Source organism: Lissotriton helveticus, chromosome 1_2 (genome assembly GCF_964261635.1).
Source record: "Lissotriton helveticus chromosome 1_2, aLisHel1.1, whole genome shotgun sequence".
In the NCBI taxonomy this organism is placed as follows: Eukaryota; Metazoa; Chordata; class Amphibia; order Caudata; family Salamandridae; genus Lissotriton; species Lissotriton helveticus.
The window spans coordinates 79,012,068-79,032,442 of NC_136058.1; the positions used below are offsets into that span (position 1 = coordinate 79,012,068).

A 20,375-nucleotide genomic window follows, 5' to 3' on the forward strand; every position below is an offset into this window, starting at 1 on the left:
GAGAAAAGTGAAGAGGCGACATGGCACACCTGCCTGTGTGTCGTGCCTAAAATCCACTACCTTTGGCATAGGTAAGCCATCCCTCTAGTTGGGTGCACTATGCCACTGGTGAGGGTACAGGTGCATGAGCACTGTACCCCCACAGTGTCTAAGTCCATTCTTAGACATTGTAAGTGCAGTAAAGCCATAAAGAGTATATGGTCTGGGAGTTTGTCATTACAAACTCCACAGCACCATAATGGCGTTACTGAAATTTGAGATGATTAGTATCAAATTTATTAGCACATTAAACCCACACTGGTGCCAGTGTGGGATTTAATGACAAATGCACTCTGAGGGCATCTTAGAGATGCCCCCTGAAAAACAACCTAACTCTAGTGTCCTGGCTGACTGGCTGCTCACCAGCTGCCACCTTCAGACATTTTCTGGACCCCTGGGTCGAGAGCCTCCCACTCTCTAGTTCTTGAAACAAAGCGTATCCTGGGCAGGGGTGCCAAGGTTCCTCCCCCTGGATGGGCAGGGTCCATAAAGGGGAAGCTTCAAAGGCTTGCCGCCTTTGAGAGCGCACCCAGCCACTTGCTGCTCCCAGAAAACTGGCCCCCACAGTTCTAAACCCGATCTTGAAGATGGTGGGATGCAGCCAACGATAGTGAGGCATATGCCCCCCTCCCACTGGAGGATGTCATAAAAGGGGGTGTACCCATCCCAAGGAAGGGACCCATTTCTTTTTTTTTTGCAGAGTTTTATATAGCGCGAAATAGACCCGAACCGAATCAGGTATCAGAGCGCTATACATAGCACCAGTTACGTTACATGCGGACGGACACACATTCATTTTAGGCACGGGGAGATTAAGTGATTTGCCCAGGATCACAGGAGGTTTTGGCGTCGTTACCGAGACTCGAACCCAGATCCCCAGGTGCGAGGTTGAGCGCCCTAGCCGTTAGGCCAACTCCTCTCCCATTGGTCCTGAGTGAGGCGTATGCCCCCCTCCCACTGGAGGATGTCATAAAAGGGGGTGTACCCATCCCAAGGAAGGGACCCATTTTTTTTTTTTTGCAGAGTTTTATATAGCGCGAACTAGACCCGAACCGAATCAGGTATCAGAGCGCTTTACATAGCACCAGTTACGTTACATGCGGACGGACACCCATTCATTTTAGGCACGGGGAGATTAAGTGATTTGCCCAGAATCACAGTAGGTTTTGGCGTCGTTACCGAGACTCGAACCCAGATCCCCAGGTCCGAGGTCGAGCGCCCTAGCCGTTAGGCCAACTCCTCTCCCATTGGTCCTGACCTTTACCTACCTGAAATGCAACCCCAAACTTTGCCTATTCAGACAATCAAGAAGAAGAAGGACCGAAGAGCCATGCTGAAGGAAGAAGAGGAGGACACTAACTTCCTTGGCCCCAGCCTACCGGCCCGTACCGACTTTGACCTGCTCCAGCAGAATCCCGGCATGTCCTGCAGCCAGCAGCCCCCCAGAACCCAGAGGACCTGGCCTGCCCTGCCTTCCCTACAAAGACTTTGTCTCCCATGAGCACCGGACTTGCATGAGAACCAGACTTGGCTCCGGCTGAATTCCCATGTCTACACCACTCTGTGACTGATGCCCATGGCCTAACACCATAAAGAGGTCACCCCAGCAATCCTAACCTGGGCCCTGGTGACCCCTGACCTACCTCAAGCCTCCCAACAATGCCTGCAGCCTGTATTTGGAGGGTCCCCCCCGACAGCGATCGGAACTGGTAAGGAAACCCACCACCTAAAGACACCGCACGGCCCAACTGACGGTGTCCAGGCAACCTCCAGCATCCCAGCTTGCCCTTCTTTGGGTTATTAAAGCCCCTAATATTCCAAGACAAAAATTGTAAGTTAAGCCACATGATCTCACCCCCTGCGCTGCACTGTAATCTAAAGCTAAACACTCATGAGTGTGTGTATAGATCAGTAGTGGCAGTCCTGACCTGCCAAGTAACAATGGTCAACATACTCCAAAAACATTAACAGCCAATTCCCTTCCCCCACCCACACCAGGTAAGAAACCACCAGTGAATCCCAATACTTCATTCCCATTCATTTTGAATAAAATCCAAAAGAACAAAAACACAAAGACCCCAACAGGCTCTAATGTGGTACACACCTCAAACGTTGGGCAATGATGTGGCTAATGGGCCCGCAAATGAATAATAACTGATGCATCTAATGTGGGAAGTGGCCTCAAGAGGTCAGTCACATTTATCCAGGACATGAGATCAGATGAGTACTGCCAAGTAGTTGGAATAGCAGCCCAGCTAAGGTGGATAGAGTTATTGCAGGCCTGGGCTACAAAGAGATCAATCAGTCAGAAGGGAAGAGATCTGTGCTTGCTGTGGCATGTACACCAGACGGGACGGCTCCAGAGTGGCAAGCCCACGTGACGAAGTCCCTTTGCTGTATTGTTTGTAAAAGTTCATGACATCAGCTGGGGTGTCAAAAAGGAGAGCTTTCCAGTTGGGGTCCAACCGGAGGCAGGCCGGGTAGAGCATGCTATACATCAATATATCCTTGCGTAATAAGTTCTTAGCGTCAGCAAATTTGCCTCGGGTCTCCCGTACCGCCAGTGTATTATCAGGGTAGAAGGCAATTGGAGAGCACTAGAATTGCAATGGACCTTGATCTTGCGCTAGGCATAGCGCCATGTCCCTGAAATTAATTAAGTGGGCTATGAAGGGACAAGGTGGGGCACCCGGAGGTGGGCATGTGCCCAGAGAGCGATGGGCGTGTTCGACCACAAAGATGGAAATTAAGTTTTGGCGGTCAAAGAGAACAGCCAGGAGGTGCTCCACAAACTGGTCCAGGCGGCCCATGTCAGTGGGATCTGCAATGGCCACTATGCAGATATTATTTCTTTGGGATTGCGTTTCCAAATCTTCATTCTTCACTGCCATGGCTTTTAGAAGATGCTCCAGTTCATCAAGTTGATTGATTGAAGACCGTCATTGTGCTGTCCTCCAAGCTCGAGATGTGCTCATTCGCGCCGTCCAATCACATGCCTTGGTGATCCATGCGTTCGCCCAATCAGTCAACCCTGCCCATAAGGGTGTCGAAGCGGGCATCTATGGAACGAGAACCCACACAAAGTTTGCCCATTATAGCTGCCGTGCCTGTCATTTGTTCCATGCCAATGGTCCCAGCAGCACCCTCTTCAGTATCCGATGGGGAGTCTGCACATCCAGAAGCTCGAGATTTCTCGACCTGAAGTTTCCTTTCTACCGAGTCTCCCAGTGCCATGCCAGTTCAGGCTGCTCAGGAGATTGCTGCCCCACGTATGTGTCACTGTTGTTGTGCCCCTCTGCAGAACGTATTCATGAGAGTACCCTTATGGGCTATTGTGAGTAATGAGTGGCAGTGAAAGTGCTTTATTCAGCGCTCAGGCCGGTATTCAACCCGGGTGGTGCAGGAGCAAAACACAGACCCCCCCAGGCTGGCGAATGGAGGTTGGAGAAGTAGCAGAAACCTGCAGTTACATGGCTCACTTATCTAGCACAGCGGGAGAGAAAAGTAAATATGCATAGTAAGCTCTGCATGTAGGTTGATAAGGAGATCTGGGATTGGGTGGCTAGGTGCCATGCCGGCTACCCCATACACATGGTTTACAGCAATCGGGTCTCGCCTGCACCAGACATGTTGTCTGTTGGTGTGCTGCACTACTCCCAGTGGAGGAGCTGCCCTTGCGTTGCTGTAAAGCAGGGCAAGCAGGAGAGGGCAAATGTGGATCAAGGCCTCCGGACTGCACCAGTGGCATCCATGGCCCCCAATCGGTTGCTGTGCAGTGCCAGTCCAGCCACATCTCTGGCAAGTCACGCCTCACAGTTTGATTGTGGCTGTCTTCGGCCTCCACCCCCTCTGAGCAGTGATGAATGCCAACCTCAGTTGCCGCCGATCTCCCCCATGAAGCACAAAAAATGCAAGAGGCCCAGCGAGGCTCGATAGCCTCAGGCTCACCCGTGGCCCCTGTCGCCAGGGGTCTCAGACGATGGCCCATCATGTGCCCCCCCACTCTTATAATGTTCATGGTTGCAGAATCCTACACGTTGGCACCCATTCATGCCGCCACCATCAGGGAGCCATATATTGCAGTTTCGATGGCCCCAGATAGGATTTCCGTCCCGTACCTTGCCGAATGAAGCCCATCAATGCCAGAGCTTCACTGCTTGGCAGCCATCTTAGTCACTGGTGTAGCCACGCCCCTGCTGCTTATGGTTATTGCACCAAGGTAAAGACAGTAGTGTATAGTGGGTGTCCCTGATGGGTGCCCTCGATATTGTCAACTGGAGAGATACAAGCCCATTATTCTTGAGGCCAACAGATGGGATAATGCAGAACAGCTTGATCCACTTCACACAGGACTGGGGAAGACCCTTGCCCTGCAATATAGTAAAAATATGTTCCCATTCTTGGGAAGCAAATGCTTTGGTTGCATCCAAAGAGACCATCACTGCATTCAGCTGCAGGTCCAAAAGGTGCAGCAATGCAAATAATGTACTCAAGTTGAACAGGTCTATTAGCAAAGCAACAGTCTCTTTGCAAAGATGCTAGAGAGTACTGTGGCACTGCAGCTGATAAGTGACAATAGACTACACAAATCACTTCTATCTGGCGCCTCTCCACGTTGTAATAGGTAATAATAAGAGCCTCCTTCATAGTAGGTGGAACTAGAGACTTAGTACTTACAGCTTTGAGCAAAGCCAGCAAGTGTGTCACCAGTAGATCCGTAAATTCTCCATAAAATGTAGATGGGAAATTATTTGAACTGGGGGTGCTGCCAGATGACAACACCTTTATCACCTGCATTATGTCCTTTAAGGAGAAAGGCTGCCCAAAGTAAAATCTATGTGCATCACCTAGCCAGGCTACGGCTGTGTCTTTCAGGCATTCACAAATGTTTATTGGCGTGACAATAAATTTGGACGAGTAAAAGTTCACATAATATTCAGGAAATTCTTTCAGTATTTCATTAGCTTCTTAACTGGGAAAACCGGTGGCATTTTTAATGGCCACTTTGTCATTTGCCACACAAGGCTGCTTTATCAGGTTGGCTTGTGGTTTACATGGGATTCCTTCCTTCTCTTATCTACGTACCATTGCCAATCTCTCCAGAAATTTGATTTCTCTCTCTGCCACTTCATTATACTCTGAGATCTTGATCCTAATCTGAGCAAGTGTTGGGGAGTCGCACTAGAGTTTTCAAGTTCCATAATCTCACATTGCAGCCAATTGATCTCTCAGAGATTTGAGCAGCTCATTTAGCTTAGCCATGCAAAGTCACTGAACTACCATCTTAAATGTCTCCCACCATATGCTCATATCACCCACAAAGCAATATTAGCAAAGTATGCCTTAAGTTCATGTCTAAGGCCTTCCCTAAAAGCCTCCCCCTCTGTGCTCCCACTGTTAGCCTACGCTTCAGGGTGGCAGTCACAGCTTCTGGTATTTCCATCCTTATCTCTATTGGACAGTGGTCTTCAAACTTTTTTGATGTCAAGAACCCCTTGTCAAACTTTTAAGCGTAAGGACCCCTTCTGACAAAATGTTCTAGAAACTGGTTCTCCTCATCATTAACATCTATCGACAACCATAAATGCCCCTGTTAGATCTGGCATCTTTTTGCATGTTTCCCCTGTTTGTTTCCTTTCTGACCTCCTAGTTTTGACTCTGTTTTTACTGGTTCAGCGTCTCTGCGGACCTTCTCACAGCTGTTCAGTGTTAAAGTGCAAGTGCTTCTATTGTAAATTGTATTATGGATTGGTGTTTCCATGATTGGCATGTTTGACTTACTAGTAAGTCCCTAGTAAAGTGCATTGAGGGTGCCAGGGCCTGTAAATCAAATGCTGCTGGTGAGCCTGCAATACTGATTGAGCCACTCACCCATGCAGCCCTGAAAAGGTTTCTCAAACCTGCCACTGCAGTGTCTGCATGGTTTGTAACTGCCATGTCGACCTGGCAAATGCACCCGCTTGCCAGGCCCTAATCTTCACTTTTCTTACATGTAAGTCACCCCTACGGTAAGCCCAAAGTACCCCTGTGGGCAGGGTGCTGTGTATATTAAAGGTAGGACATGTACTGGTGTGTGTGACATGTCTTGGTAGTTAATTACAGTGTGCTTCATTTTTCACTATGGAAAGGCTGTCCAATAGGATAGAATGGGAGTTTACTTATATCATCTTAGAAGCATATCTTTGAAAATACCACTTTTAAAAAGTAGTTCATTTCTTGCTTAGCCATCCTGTGTGCCTCTGTTGGGTTTGTGGATTGGCTGTCTTGCTTTGGAGTGACAGGGACTGGGGATGTGCATTCTCATCAGACAGCCACTGGGGGATCAAGGTGTACCCTGCCTTTCCTGGAGGAGTCAGGGCTGGGCTGAATAGACCTGGGCTGTATATATAGTAGTGGGAGGAGATTTACTTGCACCTGAATGGGCCAGGTTTGCCTTGGGCAACGCTGTCTCCACCTCCTGCCAGGAAGCGGGCCATAGAGCTCTCTACCTAAAAGCACAAGGAGAAACTGAGTATAAATATTGGGGTCCTGACCCCAGAACTTTAGAACTCGCTGGAATCAAGGAACCTGCCAAGAAGAAGAGCTGGAAGAAATGCCAAGAGTAGTACTGCAACTTTGCTGTGTTGTTGCTTTGTTGGTTTAACATAATGTACTGTATTGTACATGCGGTCGCCCGAGGTGTGTTTAGGTCTATTATGACGGAGGGAGCTGAACTGAAGTTATAGAGACCCCTCCACCCAGGCGGACCATGGGGCATATCATTGCTCTTTACTTAATACTACGGACACATTCCTAAACCGTATGTATATAATGGATGCATAATTAATGTGTTTTTCAATTTATAGTATACCTAAGTAGAGGTTTACAAACGGAGTGGCAAGCATGAGGCGGGTACTCATGCGGTCCTGATGAAAAGGTGAAGGGGACACCTTGAAACATGTCGACGAGATAGCTAGGTTTTGACAACATCAAAGGATCCAAATCCTACATCTAACCCCTTTTTATTATACCAGCTAGAAGCAGGAATAAATGTGTAAGCTTACTAGTTAGGTATTTTTAATTTCACTTAACCCACACCACTCCACCATATATTGCACCACACATAGTTTCACAAAAAGTGCTCCTACGTATACCTCGCAAGTCGCAGCACGCCCCAAGCAGCAGCTGCTTTGGAAGCTCCAATGATGAAGCATGTCACCTAAGGGCAACCTCTGGTGAGTCCGGGGACTAAAGAAAAGAATTTTCTTTTCCAAGCAGGTACACGCAAATGGGAGTCATGCCCCCCCCCCCTTTTTTTACAGATAGGCTAGTCTCTCACAACCCAATAAATTTGGGTTACATTATGTTATTATATTTTTCAAGAGGCAGAAACTAGCCTTAGCCTCTTTCTCCCTTCCTTTTTGATAGATAGCTTTGTTGGTTTAGCCTGCAGTTGCTGCTTCTGCCTTGGGGAGTGAAAGGACTGGACTGAACTTTCTTTACTTGTTGCTGAGTTTCTCCAAGGGCTTAAAGTAGAGTTTGCCTCCTGTCTCAGGGACCTCCTCGACTTCACTGACATCTGGGTACCACCTCTGGAACCATGGTTTCAGTTGCCAGAGAGGGGGGAAAGCAACTGACTCCGTCACTGACTCCGCCGTTGTCTTCATGTCCTGAAGGCACTGCAAAGGGCAGTGCTGCATCTCGCACCATAAGCCTGGTCTCACTGCCGGCGGCCACTGAGCTGCTGCTTGCACCGTGACCTGTGGGCACCGCACTCCTCACCGTCTTGCTTCACTTTGCCGCTCTAGTCTCACTGACGCCGTTGCTGACTTCGACAACCATGACCGCACCATGGCTTGGGGGCACTGCTCATAAGTCTTGTGACACACTGCCCCATCCCACACCGCAGTCCGGAACTACCGATGCCAGCTCCCCGTAAAGTGCATATTTCTACGTGCTGTATGTTGGATTTTTATCGTTTTGGTCTTGTTTTGAATATATAAAGTATCAGATTGTTTTCTAAACTGGTGTGTGTCCTTTTATAGTGTTTTCACTGTATTACTGTTGGTTATGTGCAAATCCTTTACACACTGCCTCTGAAATAAGGCTGACTGCTTGTACCAAGCAGGGGATATTTCAGCAGTGTATCCCTCTTATACTGACTAGAATGAAGAGTCCCTAATTGGCCAAAGGAGCAAACCATTGCCAACTATAGACCCCCATTTCTAACAGCCCCCAATTACCACAGCAAATAATTTTTACAGTGGGGAAATGATTTTAAACAGTGTTTAGCAAACCAAAGGTCATTGAGCGTAGGGGTATAGCCAAAGGTGTACCTAAAAATAAAGGGCCTCATTTATGAGAATTTGGCATAGGGCAGCACTGCAAGTCTTCTTGCGGCGCTGCTCTATCCCAATGTTAAAGGGCAGGAATGCACCGTATTCATGAAATACGGTGCATTCCAGTCCTTTTTCCTTCTCATATTGCTGCCTAGCGCCAACGTAGGCAGGATTGCTTTTGTACGGGAAGAGACACTTTCCTTCACCAAAATAATCCTGAGGGGTGTTTTCCTATTTTTATGTGAGCTGCAGAATGCAGCACACATGGAAAGAGGAAAAACAAGGAGAAATGAAAACAGTTATCCTCATTACGCCTCCACTGGAGAGGCGTCCGTTTTTTGAGCTTCCCCAGGTTTACACGTGATTTTGTAAATATGGGGCAGTATCGAAATCATGCGCTTTGCGTGGGAACCCCACGCAATGCCCATGGAACACCTCCTTGACGAAGAGTAAGGCAACGCAGTGACTTGCGCTGCTATGTCTTACTCCATATCTATGAGGAAATGCAAAGCCATGCAGGGTGAGTTTGCACAGATTCATAGGTATGGTTGAGATGCGTGTGCCACTGGAGCATCCAAAAAAGTGATTCTCTTTTGATGCAAGCCTCTCATATATAAGCCCAAAATATTCTATATGTTTTTTAGGTCTGTCACCTTCAGGTATCTACGTATAAAATAATGGGCAGCGTAAAAGAAAAATAACTGCTGCTCTGAAAGAACTGTTTTGCTGGCCTGCTGCCTGCTGCCCTCTGGCCTGACTGAGAAGGACCGGGCCCACATCACCTGAACCTAGAGTGACTCCAAGGGCTTGCTGGCTTGCCTCCTGTTCTCAAGTCTCAGGGACATCAAGACATTTAATCACCCTGCTACAGCACATCGACTTTGCCACCTATGACTCTTGTCCTGCCAACCCAGTCCTGGACCCTTGGAAGTGGGTATAAAGTGCTGCTCCAGCAACAATACACTCATTCCCACCATCTCGCCATTCAGAACCGGCACATCTACATCGAAAATGATGAATTGCCACTGCCATGAGGATCGAGTGCATCACATTGCCGACTGTGTAGCACATAGCCTCAATCTCCGACTTATCTCCGACATTGCGCGGCTCAAAGCTAACACATTGCCTACAACCTAAGGATAAACGACAGCGCACATCTCCCTTGACACTAACAAGGTACTTTATAGTGGGCCAAGGCTGGTCCTTCATGGTCGGACTTAATCTTTGAACTTGATCCGGGCTAGCACAACGAAATAGCCCAGGTTGGCACCTTTTGTCGTTTTGGTTGTGTTTTCTCCATAAAATGATTCTCTATTTTTCTTAACTGGTATGGAGCCTTTTATGGTGTTTTCACTGAGTTACTGTTTGAGGTGTTGTACAAATACTTGACACATTGCCTCTTAAGTTAAGCCTGACTGCTCTGTGCCAACCAAGTTACCAGAGGATGAGCACAGCTTAATTTAGGGAATGCTGTTGACTTACCCTGATTAGGATTGTGGTTCCTGCTTGGACAGGGTGCATACCTCTGCCAACCAGAACCCAATTTCTGACATATTGCATGTATATTACTAAAGAAGAAGCACCCCATGTGATTAGCCAGTAAAACAGCATAGACCACAGATTATGTGCTGGCAACTGATATGTAACCTCCATTTTCTCTGTATGTTTTATTTGCCAGATATCCATCAAGTTGAGATCTGATATTATCTCATTGATGGCCCCAACATCCGCTGCTGTATAGTGACTTGGTATGTGCGTGACCTGTCAATCCATGCATCCAATATGACATTAGAGTCCCCTCTACATATGATCACTTTATGGGGCAATGCATGTCTACAAATCTAAAGAGGGATAAAAATTGAGGCTAATCAATATAAGTGCATAAATATTAACAATTCTTACATGTTTTCTTCCCAGGGTACTCTGTGCAATAGCATATCGTTCTTGATTGTCTGATATTGTGTGTAAGTAACTATATACGGTGCCCTTTATCATGAATATCACTACTGATCTGGCATATGAAGAGTACAAGACACATAATAGTATACTATCCATTTCTGTGCTAGAATTATTTGCGGGAATTTCAAGAGATTAGTTACTTGAAGTTGGGCAATATATTTGCCTTGTGCCTATTAAAATATGCTATAACCTGTCCTATCGTATGGGGTTATTTACCCCCCTAATGTTCCAGGTCAATAATGCATATGTATCTGCTTCTAGCTTACTGTGTGCTCAACACATGCCTCTTATTGCGTAATGAGTCATGGTGTGATGTGAATGAAAGGACAAAACATGTATTTGTCTGGCTTAGCTTTATGTTCTGTTTCTGTAAACCCAATAATATGAGAACAACAACTGTGCCCTTACTCTGTCTCACCCCCCACATTGGCATTCCCACTTACCTGCGAATACAAGATCCCTCTCATCCTTACACAATTCATCCCCTCTATCCTAACATACAGGTGCACTAGGGAGTTCTCCAGGAGCATGATGCCAACTAATGGGGTATTAACCCTGGGGGAATTCACCGGTGCCAACTTTACTCCTCCTTTCATGTCAGAGGTGGGCAAGCATAATCATTAGCTGAGTGTACAGGAACCATAATAAAAAGCAACATATGTAAATAGGAGCATTCGAACTCTGTATTTGGTTTGCAGCCAGAGAGCCCATCTAGCCTAGCCACTGTGACTAACCTTCACCATCCATTCAATGATGAGCCATCCAGGAAGGGATAGCCACAGGGACACCAGAGGCAATCCAATCTGTGAAGTTTCCATGCAGCCTACTAATAGAGAGAAATGAGGAGTAATGAATTTGACACATGCCCCATGGATGATTAAGATGTGAAACTGAGTCATAAGGAGATACAGCACGCACTACCACTGCTGTCTCAGTGTAACTGAGATGCGAAGATGGAGGTTCAGCATTGACATTGGCCTCTTTGCAAATCCCTGGGTTCTTCAGTTTCTACAGAAAAGCTGCCTTGGGTTTGAGAAGACATTGTAGTCTTCAGGTGAGCTAGACAGGGCATGGCATACGCAATATTCAGCTTTTGCAGTTTCTGTTTCACAGTCAGATATTTTCTATTGATCTCTTGAACTGCTAATGTGACATCCGGGTATAATAGGGAAAAGGAGCTCCATTTGTAGTTTTGATCTCTTTTTTCTTGTATGGGGCATAGTGCTGTGTCCATGGGCCGATTCACAGAACTAACTTAAGACAAAATCCTAAACTTACTACCATTTTGGTATTCACAGAAGGCATTTAGGAGTCCTAAAGTTAGGAGTCCTAACTGTCCTACTCCTAAACTGAGAGAAATCCTAACTTTAAGACTTTCGGTATTCACAGAAGGCATTTAGGAGTCCTAAAGTTAGGAGTCCTAACTTTACTGCTACTAAACTGAGAAAAATCCTAACTTTAAGACTTTTGGTATTCGCAGAAGGCATTTAGGAGTCCTAAAGTTAGGACTCCTAACTTCTGTGAATACCGAAATGAGTAAGTGCCTTCTGTGAATACCTAAATTGTAGTAAGTTTAGGATTTTGTCTTAAGTTAGTTCTGTGAATCGGGCCCCATATGCCTAAAACTTAGCAACGTAGTTACGAGTGGCTAGGTTGGGGCTCCTAGGGGTGACCGGGGATCCAATGAGCGGTGAGCTCTTTCAAAGACCAGCAGTTTTGAAAAAATGTCTTCCCTAAGCCAGCAGCTGAGCTATGTTTTAACGACTCTTCAAGCTTTCCCATGTTTTTCGATTCAGAAATGCCCAAGATGTGCAAATTATTCCATCTGGATCTTGACTCCAAAGCTACATTTTTAGCTTTGATAAGGGATAGCACTTGATCCATGTCTAACCATTTTCCTTGCTTATCTTTTAGGTCCTCTGATATACACTGCTCCACTTCTAGCATCCTCACGTTCTGCCTATTTTAGTTGCCAGTGTGTCAACTATTTGGATCAACATATCTATTTTATCATCTATGGGGAGAAGGCTTTGCTGCATAATCTTTAAGAATGCATTTATGCCATGTCTAAATAGATACTTGCAACCCAATTCACTCTGTCTGGCTCTGCCCACCTTCAGCATGCCCAAAATTGTCAACCCATTTTGCCTCAAATTGTAGCCTTGGCTTCTTAGTGTCTATTTTCCCCTTGTTGACTATGTGTTTGGGCCGAAAGAATGCAAATAGAAAATCAAACTAACGGGGGAATGGCCACCTATTCTCTTGGCAACCTGTTAACGTTGTAATTGACAGCTAGCAGCAGTATAGTAGCATTAGTTGCTCTTTTTGACTGCTAGAACAAGACAAAGTTTAACAGAGCAACCTCAATATTGCTGGCAGCCCTATATCATTATTGTTTACTCTACCTAATGACACCCCCTATAAAGCTGGGGCTTCTGAGAACAGGCTGGTTTCCCTTCTAGGTATAATGGATGGGTTATGTGACCAGTTAGTAGACATGAAAGGGGATTGCAGCTGTTGACTTATTGGGTCTCACCTCTCTCCCAACTCTGTGGGGGAACAAGCAGACCTAAGCACCCGTATGGATGAGGCAGCCATTCAATCTCTAAGCGTACAGCTACATTCACAACACGTTCCCATGTGGCCATTAATGTTTTGAAGTGGGCAGGCACTGGTGCTTCACTTTCAGCAGACCTCCAGTGGGTCATACATCTGCACCACATACTGCAGCAGTGGCACAGTCTACCCCACTAGAATCACAGCCAGGGCTGCCGTGCCACTCCAGCATTCTAATCTCCGATACCACCCCACCGAACTGGAAGTCTTCCAACTTCACACTGCTCACCCATATCCTAGCATGGGCCTTTCACCTCAACCCTCCCCCACTGTTAGCACCACTTTACCGGCCTACAATTTCATCAGCGCCACCCGACCGCCATCTTGGGCTCCGGATTTTGGGGATGTCTGACTCTCCTTCCTCTACCACCTGTCAAATGGCCCCACATTTCATATTGGTATGTCGCTGTCCATAGTTGTAATCCTCCTTGGTTTCCTCTTGCTGTTATGGAGCCCTATTAGTGCTGAAAAGGATGGATATTATCTGCTGGCCATCAGATCCTCTCTAAAGTGTGTTTGATTGAAGGCAGGTGTATTTGCACCCTCACCCCTTCTCCTGATTCAACGACTTTCCTCCATATTTTGTGTCTTCGGATCCAGATGTGTATTTAGGACTCAACATGTTTTAATTGGATGAGTTGCACCCTTCCACTGCTGGTGACAGGTAACAATTTTTCTGTTGCATGTTTGTACAGCATTTGATTTTAGCAGTCAATGGTAGCCCATTGTCCTTCTTTCCCTTTGTGTGTCCACTTCTGCTGCTTGCTTTCAACCCTCCTCTTTCCTCACTGTGTCCCAGTGGTCCAGCCTCACTCCTCCTCCTCACTCATCCTTGCCCTGTTATCCCTGTGACTCTTTCCACCTTGCCTGCTGCTGCTTATGAACCTCCTTCTTTTCCTAGTCTTTCCTAATCACCACTCCTCTCACCTGCATAGTCCCCTAACAAAGGCCGAATCAGCGGGTCATCAGGCCTCCTTTTGTTGGAGTCTCCTGACTGGGAGAAGTCAGGAGCCTCACACCTGATGCAAATGTAGCAGAGGGGAAACAAAGGCTCACACCTTGTTAGCACTTCACACATACTTAAGAGAGGCAGCTTTTCACTTTGTTCAGTCCCTGTTTACAAGATATTCATTCACTGTAAGAATGTCAGATGTGTTGGTCTTTCCCTGTAGTTACACAACATAAGTGGTGCTTACTGCCCCTGAGAAGGCGTTGAAATATTCAAGTACCACTATTTTATCTTTTAAAGCACTATGGGTAGAGGAAGTTTACGCTGACAAAAGGCAACACTGTTTTATGTGTAGCTTACAAAAGTGTGAATATTCTGCCTAAATCAGGAGGTTTTCCCTGTATACTCGAAATATGCTCCAATGTACTCATGATAGACATGTTAAACATATATGTGAGGGCTTAAGATCTGATCTTACTTCTTATGATGCCACTTCCTGTGATGTCACGTGCCGTGAAGTCACGCGCCATGATGTCACACGCCGTGGTGTTACACACCGTGATGTCACGCGCCGTGATGCCACTTGCATTCTGATTAACTAGGTTAGTCCCCCCACTTCTTTTTTTAGGACTTGTGCCCTGGTGAACACGATAAAGAAAGCACTAGGCTGCTCTGACAGAGGACTAACTAGACCGAAGATATAACAATTATAGTAAGGCAAATACCTCCATTTCCTGCTAGTATGAGGTGGTTTTGCTGCGAGTTGAAACCTGTTTGCAGCACCTCTGTGACTATGAAGTGGTTTTGTCTTGAGTGACAAGCAGCAGCCGCTGTAGAGGAAGTGCGACGCGCGTGCGGTTTTCACTTCAGCAGGGTTTGTTCCTGCACATCAATGAGGCACGATTCTAGTAAACCAGGGCCTATTTCCTGCCAAACATATGTCCAGTTCCAAAAACTACACTTTAATAATTTGAAGATTTTCAGACGAAACCTCAAAGGTCAGGAAGTGACGATTGTGAGTAAGGTGCGTGCACCGACCCACAGGCTGCATCCTGGTTGGGCCTTTCCGTCTCTAGTGACGTGCACATACTCCAGGGAGTTTCTGGTGCGTGCGAATGCTGGCCTTCATGCCTTTGTGAATGTCTTTGTTCGTCAGTTGAAAAATGTTATTCTATATTTATAACTTCAAACTGGGCGTTGCATGATCTGCAAGCACATCTATGACTATGAAAGGGTGCTGAAAATAGTCAAAACCGTGGCCGTGCACGTCACAGTACAGTAAATTGTAAAAAAAAACTTGTACACGCGTTTAATTATCACGTGTGAGTAGGGTATGCTTGACAATTAGGCAGAGAAAATCATACTGGGAATAGACAACCGAGGTAAGTAGAATTATTGAGTACCATAGATGAGAAAGAATGGGTAATATTTGTCAAGAAAAGCTTAAACATCTATGTACAAGATTCAAACGAAGATTTTAAATGAAGGGCAGTTCCATCAAAGGATGCCATTTATTAGTGTGCCGTTCCGAAAATTCGCTATAGTGCTTGGACTTCGTTGTGCAACACTGTGCGCTTGATGCAGGCACTATCGGGTGATGCAGTAAAAGCCTTCATCAATGGTCAGAGCACGGTCATCCCGTCCCTTTCACAAACTCAGAGCAACCTGGATACGGATTCAGGATGATGTGATTGAAAGCGGAAGATAAAACAGGTTGGGGGAGGCCTACTTCTAGAAGAGACCGAGAGCTTCATTTGCTGATTTGTGCCACGTAGGTAGGCAGTAAGATTTTTGGGAAAAATGCTGTTTTACCAGGGTCCACATTCCATATAACGACTTCAATTGAACATACTGTGATAAATCGGGCACCCGAATGAGCCCTTTCCTCTCCCAGTCTGAAATAATAGGTACAATTCAGGGACACACCCATTGTTGCATCCATTTTGTATCAGATGTTGCACCTGCATACGCATGGAAGTAATTTAAAACATTGAGTAACCATCACATTGTGTGCTCAACTTGCAGTAGGTACAAAATATAAAAACAGGAACAAAAATTATTTGACAGTATTTTATATTGTTTTTTGAGGAATAATGATCCTCTTACTGTTCATACTTTAACATCAACCACTCTACATCAAAAGAAGAACACTAAACAAATCAAACTATCATTCTATGACCTCCAGTTACCAACACTTCAGTCCTATTGGAAACGCCAATAGATCTGGCATTGAACACCAGCCTTTTGGCTTTGCCAATGTCTGTTTGGTTTTTCCCTGTTTTTTTGCTTAAACGTTGTGGTTGAGAATAACCCTGGTCATCATCACCCTTAAAAAAAATGTGGCTAAAAGCTAAAAACAAAATGTTGTCTCTAAAATCATACATTGACTTACTGGTTCATGGTCAGGGGACTAAAGGAAACTACCTTGTGTGAGGATGTGCTCCTCATGAAAGGGCAGAACGCCATCACTCACAGTGATGTTAGTCAGTGGCTGAAGTGGGATGGTTCATTGTCCCATGATGCATGTTTTATTGGGCAGAAGAAAAATGTGAATGACACAATGACAGACCAGTGGATAAAGAGGGCTGGCTGAAAGCCCATTTGAGTAAATATATGACACACACAATTTTAGTAAAATCAAAAGGTCTTGGCTACTGCCAAACCTAAAACAATAAAAAAAAGTGCCTTGAAAAGGTGCCCATGCATTTCTCTTAATCCTCCTCCACTGCCAATTTTATATTACTGTGCAGTTACAAGATTTGCACTAATACACTAAACACATTAACACCTAAATCATACCTAATTTATGTAAAAAACTACAACCTAATTTTCTTTTAATTGCCTTTAAACGTCTAATGATTCTATTAAATTGTTAAAGTTCAGTGTTGTATTACCTATACGTATCTATTACAATTCATGCATATTGATCTATTAAATACAAAACAGAACAATACTCCTCTTCCAAGAGTTGTTTCAAGAAAACTATAAATTACTACACACCACATAAATAAGAAGCTAGACCTGTTGGCAATGTCAATGCTTCCTAAACGTTGATCTGTGGTTTAAATAAGGGCCTAAAGGTATTCAGCCAGGCAGTAGGTATTGCAATTGACTCTGAGGCCACAAAAGTGAAATATTAATGGAAGAGAGAACATCTAAGACAGAAGTGGAAAGAAGGTTGAACTGTCAGCCTCAGACAGGAATTTTCGGTGTCTTAATCAGAATGAATGTGTTCAGATGCTGAAAGGGATTGTCCAACGTGGTAGCAGACCATAAACTGTGAAAGTGGAAGATGTAATAGACATGAATGGAAGAGTAGGTTGGAAGGGCTGGTGGGTTGAGCCAAGACACTCTCATGTGAAAGCTAGTCAGAAGCTATTGTTTTCAGAGGGTGACACAGCTTTTCCATTTATTATTCTTTTATTTAGGTTTGCCACACACAGCTGCATATGCCAAACTGTATCTAAGCATGAGGAAAAATGAAATGGCAATGGTAGGAAACACTAAAGACATTGCGAAATTCGCATAATTTCTGTAAAGAAGATAAGGAGTGGTTTTGCTCCACCTTGAGCAAGAGACAACTACACAGCGGCCTGAAACCTGCGTAGTCCTGGGAGCCACAATTACATCCAGGAATCCTTAGAAGCAGAAGATAAAGTACAGACAAGAATGTTTTCGTGGAAGATTAGATGGTCGTAAACTTCCAGGAAAAATATTTAGGCGCAGAACCATGCAGACATTTACAAACAAGGGTGAGATTTTTAGAGTACACCCTAGCAAGGAGCCAGTACAAGGCCTGCATGAGGTGGGAGTCTCTGTCCCATTTTTAATGGAAAAATTAAGTTGAACAGCAGCATTTTGGACATTCTGAAGCCACTCCAATTGCAAGGCATTGTCCATGGTCTATGATATTTTCAAATTTTTTAACAGGAAATAAACTTACTGAGGTAAAGTAGATTGTTGTTGACACTGGGTCTGATAGTAAACAAAGTAAAAAGTGATGGGTGGATTACTTGACTTAATCCAAGCCACTGGGCAGTAATCGAATTTGTTTCACTTTGATCACCATATCACCTCAGACAGTATCCAGCCAAGTGCAAATCAATATTGATCCAAAGGGAACAGACCAGATCGAAACACCCTGTCAGGATCCCTCTGAGCAAGAACACAAGCTATAGTTTTCTGTTTTTTTTGTCCTTTCCTTTTAGAACCTCTAAGGCTGAGCGAAATTGGGGCAAGTAAACAGTTATTCTTAAATGATCCATCTAAACAAATTGAGTTTGGCAAGAACCAGCATGTCTTATTCAAGAAGCACATGCTGCTCAAATTGTTATGTCTTCCACACATTCCCAATTCAAACTCAGTGTACCAAAGACAATAAGTTAATCGCACATATAAAGAAAGAAAAAACAGACTTACCAACTTTAAATCCTACAATATTTCCGGCAGGTCCCTCTCCAGCAGCTGTAGAAGCCGTCATGTAAGCAGTGTAAAAACTTTGAGGATTCAGTTTACCAAACTGCTTCATTCTCGCAGATGGATGGGCATCTTTATTGAAAAGAAAGGAGCAGAGTGAGAAATGAACATGGGGCATTTGCCATTCAAAGCAGATCTTATTGTTGAGAATGCGGTCCAGAAACACAATCCATGTAGCTCTCTGAAGTCCCCCAAGTACGGTATTGCCCTTTTACTCCCAGTATTAATTCTTGGAGGAGAGTGACTTTTGTACTGTGCTAAGGCTACAAGGTGTTGGCCGCCTTCCACTGTATACACATGGTTATTGAGTATGACACATAAAAATAAAAATAACATTTGTGCTAACATACATAGGAATGTGGACATTGAGAAGAAAATGGGACCACATTCCTTATACACAAAGGGACACTATGCCATTGCATGCACTTGTGCCAATGCTGATTCATTAGAGGGAGGCTGAGACACGAACGTATCTAATTGTAGATGCAACAGAGTGGATTTTTTAGGATCTAAATTTAAATACATATTTTTGCTATAGATCTGCTCCACCAAGCAGTATTAAAGCGCTTTGCAGATACTGTTAAAATCAACCAGCTGCTGATAGGAAAAGCTAAGAAATGTGATAGAAAGAGGATACATTGTGTTGGAGAACATTCAGTACGTTAATGTGGATTCTTCACGGAAACTGTGATCAATTAAAATGATGGAGTCTGGGAAGTATAAGAGTTTCACATTAAAGATTTGAGGCAAAAATAATTGTAATATTTGCCAAACCGTTAGAGATCGTGGCAAGCCTATAGATGGAATAGCCTGCAGGAAATAATAGGTGTTTATAAGAAGCAAAAATATCATTTAACGAAGTCTCCACCCAGAACAGATTATCCAAGGCATGAGAACGACAGAGTAAAAGGTATTTCAGAGTAAACTGGGACAAACCATAAGTAGTAAAGAGTATGAGGTTTGTGCATGTGATGTTCCATCTTGAACAACGATTCTAACCGAAGCAGAGGCATTGCAACACCACACTTTGCAGAATGTTGTGGAATAGTAAAACATAAGTCCACCAGTCTCTCAACAGACTCAGCTGTTTCATACATAGTTACCTGATGTCCAAATTGGAAGATAGGCACCTTTTATTGACAATGAAGAACGACTTAAAAGCTTACCATGAGCATAGAAAATAGACTAAAATATGACCACCATTACAGGCGGTCTTGAATGCCCAACTATGTAGAATCTCAAGACTTCCTCCTATATCCTCTGCCATTCTCCTCAAATATGCCCTTCTTCATCTTTCGCCTCTGTTTTAATGATAGTTACTTACAATTTGTTCTCCTTGCCGTTCTTTACCCGATTCTGTAACTTACATCCCAATCATCCGATCTTTCTGGGACACCCCTCCACAAAGCTTCTATCGTGTGCTCCACCCAGAGCCCCATCCAGGTCCCTCTCAGCTTTCCTTTGAGTTCTCCTAACTGATGACACTCTACTTTTAAAACCCTACTGCTCTGCCACCCACCCTCAAATAATGCAAAGGTAATGTATTGTGTGCTAGTGAGCAATTGAGGCGACTCGGCACATAAAGTTCATGTATGACTCGGATAGTGTTAGACGTGGGGGCTATTTCATAACTATGTGAAATGCATGATTAATTTTCTATGAAAACATCTATTACACTATTTTAAAAACAATGCTTAGGTGCAGAGAATATTACACATGGTGTTAGACATTTTCCTATGTCAAAAGCAATGAAGGGTATGGGGGGCGTGATCTCGCGCCGCTGAGAGATGACGGCTCTCCTGTGAGCTCCAGGCGTTCACGGAGCTTTGAATAGGATTACAGCCTGCATTCCGACTTCAGCAGGACAGCAATGAAAGATTCTCCCACATGAAGTGTTGAAGCAGTGATTACGACCGCTCGGACAACTCTAGTGTCTTGAAATGTCCCGGTGGCAGCGGCGGTGATTCTTCCACATCTCGTACCGAGTGGCGGCCGCCATTTTATATCGGCTGCTCGCA

At 44.8% G+C, this 20,375-nt stretch overlaps 1 protein-coding gene across 2 annotated transcripts in view; it reads right to left on the bottom strand.

Annotated features, from left to right (window-relative positions):
* Positions 1–20,375, bottom strand: part of LOC144807767 (interleukin-12 receptor subunit beta-2-like) — a 762,710-nt gene that overhangs the window by 92,498 nt on the left and 649,837 nt on the right. For both annotated transcript variants that reach the window (XM_078673425.1, XM_078673424.1), the window contains one exon: positions 18,301–18,429. In XM_078673425.1, coding sequence (XP_078529551.1) covers positions 18,301–18,429 — 129 coding nt within the window. The remainder of the gene's footprint in view (positions 1–18,300; positions 18,430–20,375) is intronic.